Source organism: Pseudonaja textilis, chromosome 1, assembly GCF_049901715.1.
Source record: "Pseudonaja textilis isolate UNSWEBS1 chromosome 1, rPseTex1.2, whole genome shotgun sequence".
In the NCBI taxonomy this organism is placed as follows: Eukaryota; Metazoa; Chordata; class Lepidosauria; order Squamata; family Elapidae; genus Pseudonaja; species Pseudonaja textilis.
This window is the reverse complement of record NC_141990.1, coordinates 234,683,779-234,690,224: the sequence shown is the minus strand read 5'-3', so window position 1 is coordinate 234,690,224 and position 6,446 is coordinate 234,683,779. Positions and strand designations below refer to the sequence as shown.

Sequence of the window (6,446 nt, the reverse complement as noted above, 5' to 3'; positions counted from 1 at the left end):
CAATCATCCAGGTCATGGTTGTCCCAAAGGTGCTTTTTTCAAGAGGCAACTGGACTTTCTGGTTTTTCTTTGAAGAGCTGAAACAGCTTCTTGGATCAGAAATGAAACATCTTCAAAGAAAAACCAGAAAGCCCTGTTGTCTCTTGAAAACAGCACCTTTGGGACCTGTTTTACTCAGTTTTAACATGGGGCTTGAGAAGAGAGAGATTCTTGTTTTTTAGAATAACAGCCTATATAAAAGAAAGAAGTTAAAACATCTTCTGAAATAAATATAAGATGGGACAGAAATGGGCTCGCTCCACCAAGCCTACCTTTTATTCTAAAATAATGCCAAAGTTCTTGGTTTTTCTTCCATATCCAGTCAAACGCATTTTGAATAGAGCCAAACAATCATCCTGTATCATGGTACACAATGTTCAGAGTCTCTCGCCCCATCCCCCTTTGAGGTCAAATGCTGTCCAGAGGTTTAGGCCATTTGGTTAGAGGACAAATTGAGTAGGATTATAGTAGGAGCAATGGTTGTTTTCACAAGTTACTTTCATGTTTCTGGCAGAAAAAAATGAATGTTTCTCATACACAGCCTAAATCTAAATTGTAATACTAACAATGCACACAAAATTGCAATTTGAAATCAAGGTTCAAGATGGCTTCAGATCCTAAAAATATGACATGAAAAAGATTAAGCTGTTTGGCATAGCTCACATGGCCATAGTTGTCTTGCAGGCCTCGTTAGAGACAAAATTTCAATTTTTCCATCAAAAGAATCCTGCTCTTTTGTAACTCATAGATGCTCCTTCCTAGAACAGAGCCTTTGCCAGATGAATAAATATGTTAATAAAGAGAGGTTTTCCTAGAGGTACTCTGATAGCCAGGCCATTTGCAGAATCCCAAAATAAATACTGAATTGAGAAAAGGGGCAAGCAGTGTTGATTGCACAAGGGTCAGGACAATATTTTTTCTTGGGCTCACCTCAACAGAAGCATGAATTGTGGAATCTGGACAATTCTGTGCATAACTGCAATGAAATCAATTTAAACCACTTGCAAAATATAGCATGACCCTGTCAAGGCTATTTTTCCCTAGAAAGCAGCTGCAGACCAAATTTACGTATATAAAAAAGTGAAAATCCTGTGCAAATATCAATTTACCAGACTGAACCTAGCTTTTAAATGTCAGGCAATTGCCAATACGTGAAGCAATCAGCTCCAGAAAATTGACTCATGGAGGGAGCCTGGAAAAAAAGGACTATTATCATTTTTTCCACCATCACTAGCCAGGGACTCATAAAAGAGTACTGCTTTTAAGCTAAGCCATCTATAATGTTTTCCACTGAGATACTACAAGAATGCAAAAAAGTCAAACTTTCATATCACTGTTTCATGGAAAGATAGTACAAACTTGCTATCGCTAAGCTGGCATTTTAATTACAGAAATGCTATTGCCAAGCTGGCAAATGCTAAAATAACTGCAAAATGAAGTAGCCAATGGCTACTGATGTAGCAGAGAAATAGCCATGGACTTGGTATTTTATACCTTATCAAATTGGGTAGATTGGGGATTAATAGCATAGATCTTTGGCCATTTCCCATTGGTAGTTGCAAATCATGAGTATCAGCTATCAAAAGCAAAATTGGGAAGATTTAGGGAAAAGCCTATCTTCCAAAATCCAGATAAGGTCTTGACTATCAAACCAGACTCAAGGTGAATTTAGGAGTCCTTGACACTATTCCCTCATAAAGCCAAATTGTGTATGCATATGCTGCACAGTGATTTATAATAAGAATAAAAATGTTCCAGCTATTGTTTTCTCCATGTATAACCTAATCTCACATCTCTATTTCTCTACACAATCACAAATTGAGAATGGATGGCTTGAACTAAGAAATGGGAGCTAGTTAAAATATCATCTGCCTGAGAGACTGTACAGTTAATCTCTTACGTCTCACTTGTTTAACCACCTCAATGAATGGTCAACCATCCCATTCCACAAGGTTGTGGATAAGGAAGAGTGCCACTCAATTCTTCCAGACTCTGAAAAAGGCATACATCCTTCATGTTCAGGTTGTCTAGAAAGAGTATTAGTATGAGTTGAGTTTCATTATATATACTGGTAGCTGTATGCCTAGTTTTTACTCCAGCATTGATACTTTGAAAAGTGTGATGTGCATAGCAGATTTTTAGGCTACTATAGTTCTTTTGCAAGTCCTCTATTTTATATCATAGAACAGGGGACTATCATCACCTCATGATCTTTTTTTTTTAAGAAGAATTGCCAGAAGAATGAGAACAAATATACAATTCCAAAAATGCCAACACAGAAGGGATAGAAGGGAATCCCTGAGTTTTTTTTTTCAGTTATTCCAGTATTTACACTCTCATCATATACCATGCAGCAGTAGATCATAGCTTTTGATCAGATCATTGGGAAACAGATTTTTGTGCCTGTTGCTTCAAGAAATCTCAAATGGGAATGTAAGATATGGAGCTCAATGTCCTTTAGTGCAAAAATATGGAACACCAAAACTTCCTAGCCACTTTCCTATATATACCTTTAGCAGGACCTCAGAGCTAAGAATCAAAATGTTGAATTTTGCAGCAGGCAGGAAAACTGGTTTCTTACCAACCATTTACCAAACTGAGTCAACTGATATGTTTGTGTTCACTTTTAATTGATGTGCTCTACTCATTATATTAACAGTGTCTTAAAATTTACGTATAGGTAAGAATCTAAGGGTATCCCATACTATATTGCGTAAAGGTCAGGCAAGTAAAGCAAAGTAACGTTAAGGTCTTTTGTCCTAACTTTAGGGGCAATATAGTAGAAGATAAAGATGTCTTGGACTGATTAAGCTGCCTTATTCTTTTAAATGGTTATAAAAGCCAAGTTCAGTTTCAGACATCTTCAGACATGGTTTTTTAGCCAAACTTAGTTAGGTCGGGAGAGAATTCTAAGTAAAGAAAGAGTAAACAAACCACACTAAGGTTTCAAATGTCTGGTAGAGTAAGTGCCATGTTTTGAGATGATAATATAAGATGCAGAAGGTATGCTGAGCAATGAGGAAATAGAAATGTTTGGTTCCTAAGAGAAACAGATATACAGTAAGAAAAGGAACAGAGAGAGATGATGGAAGCAAAAGATGCTCTGGGCTTTTTCTGAACTTATGAAAAAGTGATGCTTGTCATTGCACCAACATTGAATAATTCTTTTCACAGTATAGATCCACATGTTTTAAAGGCAGTTCATATGAAATCCTGACTCAAGAACTATTTTTATAAACACTGAATATGTAGATTGAATAAAATGTTTCTATAAAAAATGGATTCTCATTACTAGTAGAGAATTGAGAAATGTTACTCTTAAGTAAAGGCATGCTCCCCCCCCCCATACATCGCTTAAGATACACCACCTAAATCATTCCTTAAATACTCCATATCCAATCCTTTGAGCTTAAAATGTGACATGTACCAATAAAGGTCCATGTTTGAATTGTCAATTATCTTAGTAAGGGAGGAACATGACAAAGAATCACTTTATAAAGGAGCACTTTCTGCTTCTGCTTGTAGAAGTCAGATAGCAAAGCCAGTCAGCACTTGGTGAATATTATCGACTTTATACGTGCAAAAAGAATTTGCAAATGCTATTTAATACATCAGCCTACCTTTACCTGTGAGTTTGGTACCAGCACAGCTATTTTTCCGTCACACCATCATCTTCTATTGGCACCCTTTTGTACTGTCCATGTCCAACTGCCACATACTTATATTTCTTGCCAGGAATCTTGACCTAAAAATAAGGTTGAAAAATTGCAATTTCCGTGGTGAAAACCAAATCCTTACTACTCTTCCACCCTTTTTGAAGTGCTTTGAAAAACCCCAGTTTGACTGTTAGCTACCAAATATGAGCTGATTAAATGCACAGTGCGTCTGTTCCTTTTTCTTTGGCCTGGAAGTTTAAACTACAGTTCATTATTCGATACCAGGAAAACCTGAACCTCTGTCAAAAAAACAAAATCACCTCAAACCTCTGCAGAAAGATAGCTCAAAAGTTAACAAGAAAATCTGCTGAATAGTTATTCCAGAAGCTCTTACACTTTTTATCAGAGGTCCCCAATTCCCGGACCACGGATGGGTACCGGTCTGTACCCCAATGGGAAACAAGCCCTGAAAGTGGGAGCCAATCATGATAAACCATCCTCTCCCCCTCCCTCTCCAGCCACCATCGTCCAGGGGCCAGAAAGGTTGAGGACATTGCTTTAAATGATACTTATTTTTTATATTGCGTTGTTTTCCTTATGGACTGGTTGTTAGTCATTCAGAATTATTTATGTAAGATATGCAGTTTCATACATTTCCCCTCAACCCCAAAAATATTTTTGCAAATTTTCCTTCTCTCTGTTCAACTCCTTTCCATCCCCTTTTTGGAGGGAGGCATTCACACCATCCAAAAAGATGATGGCAATCAAGAACATAGAATTCTGATTTGTGTGGAGGAACTGGGCAGGAATATGTGACCCAGTAATGATCAATGTAAACATTTGTTTTTAGCTCCATAGGTAGAAGCAATATGCCTCTATATGTCATTTGTTGGGAAGTGCAAGCGGGAAGATGCTATCACATTCCTGACCTGGTTGTGGGCTTCCTCGGGCAGCTCCTATGCTTCTGGCAAAATAAAATACTGAATTGAATACATATTTCACTTGATATAGTGGAACCATCTTCCTTTCATATCATGAACAAAAGAGCTTGCATTCAATGAGCTGAGGAAGATCCAACTGTATATAGACACAATAATGAAAGAAATCTTCCTTTTAATAGTCACAGGATGGCTATAGAAGTCCTTGAAGGGTGCTTTAATTTGACAACGCTTTACGTGAAGTAGCTACATTAGGAAGGGTGAAACAAAGCTGCTGTGATGTTTCATTTGGATCACTTCTGGACCATCTTCCAGCAAAGCCTCATCAGGCCTAACACACTTGGCCACTTATACAGAAAAAATTAAGCTTCATCACTGCATTTCTCCCAAAGGAAGCAACAGTCCCCACCTTAGCATTTGCATCTGTTTGGGGGCTCTCCTTTTGCTCCCAAAGGCTTCTTATGTTCACAATGTCTCCAGCCACAATGTCCTAGGAAGAACACAAACATGATGAGAGATGTTTGAAGTGCCCTCTATGAACAAAAGTCTTAGGTTTTGCAGCTTAAGTCAAATCTAGAGTCTATATTGGTACTATTTGGTTGGTGACATTTACACCCTGACGTTTTCATCACAAGATCAGTATCTGTAGAAGAAATCCAATAATAGGCATTTGACCACATTTTTTTAAAGAAAGAAGTTACCTTACAGGGCGGTGATTTTATAGACTGGGTGACTTCCCCAGTCTCCCAGAGGCTTTTTGTGCTGGCCACTGCAGCACTATTGGTAGGAAGATCAATAGAAGCTTGGCGCGCTGGCTTCGGAGTTTTGCTGGAGATCTGCAAAATAATATAAGGGTGAACTGGCTTTCTAGTTTAAAACAACCTCTCTCTTATAGTCAAACATCTTTATGAACCATTGAGTTGACGTTCCTATTAGGCAGAATCAGCATTATGGCAGCTATCCAATTCAGCAACTGATCAGAAAATGTCCTCTCCTGTATAGCCTTTGTGCCAATATAATAGCAATAGTGCTGAGACTTATATGCCATCCCATGGTGCTTTACATCCCTCACTGGGCAGTTTACAATGCCAACATATTTCCCCCCCAACAATCTGGGTTCTCATTTTATCAATCTGGAAAGGATGGAAGGCTGAGGCAACCTTGAGCTGGTCAGGATCGAACTCCGCTGTGGGAAGTGTAACCTGCAATACTACATTCTAACTTCTGCACCACCATGGCTCCAGGGGTGGGATTCTACCAGTTCGCACCTATTTGCTAGAACTGGTTGTTGACATTCTAAGCAATTCGGAGAACTGGTTGTTAGAAGAAATTACTGGCCTGATCCTGTAAGGAAGGTAGGAAGGAAACATTCTGGTGTTGCTTACAGAAACTGCCTCTCCGTTAACCCTTATTACATTCTTGGCAGGACTAGACTTCCTGTCTCAGGAACTTCTCTGGAGTTTTTTTTCCCTCCTTTGCTGGTACTTTGGTCATGTGGAGTGACCATTTAAAGTTACAATGGCACTGAAAAAAGTGACTTATGGCCATTTTTCACACTTACAACTGTTGCAGCATCCCCAGAGTCATGAGAGGCCATGAGAGGAGATGTGTGCCTCGATGTGAGTGATATTGAGTTGGCCACGCCCAGCCAGTCACATGACCACAAGCTAAATCCACCCAGTCATACAACCACCAAGCCACGCCCACCAATTAAGCCACGCCCACAGAACCAGTTGTTAGAAAATTTGAATCCCACCCCTGCATGGCTCTAATGTCCCATCAATGGTCATGCAGAGAAAAACAACGCAAAAAA

General features: G+C 39.0%; 1 protein-coding gene across 7 annotated transcripts in view; it reads right to left on the bottom strand.

The window, feature by feature from the left end:
* The window catches only part of LSP1 (lymphocyte specific protein 1), a 96,147-nt gene that overhangs the window by 13,614 nt on the left and 76,087 nt on the right, over positions 1-6,446 (bottom strand). For 4 of the 7 annotated variants that reach the window (XM_087919982.1, XM_026706577.2, XM_026706581.2 and 1 more), the window contains 3 exons: positions 5,335-5,469; positions 5,043-5,123; positions 3,660-3,784 (listed from right to left, as the gene is read on the bottom strand). In XM_087919982.1, the coding sequence (XP_087776108.1) occupies positions 3,689-3,784; positions 5,043-5,123; positions 5,335-5,469 (312 nt within the window). In that variant the 3' untranslated portion in view covers positions 3,660-3,688. The remainder of the gene's footprint in view (positions 1-3,659; positions 3,785-5,042; positions 5,124-5,334; positions 5,470-6,446) is intronic. The other 3 variants (XM_026706580.2, XM_087919987.1, XM_087919978.1) reach the window with 1 other exon arrangement.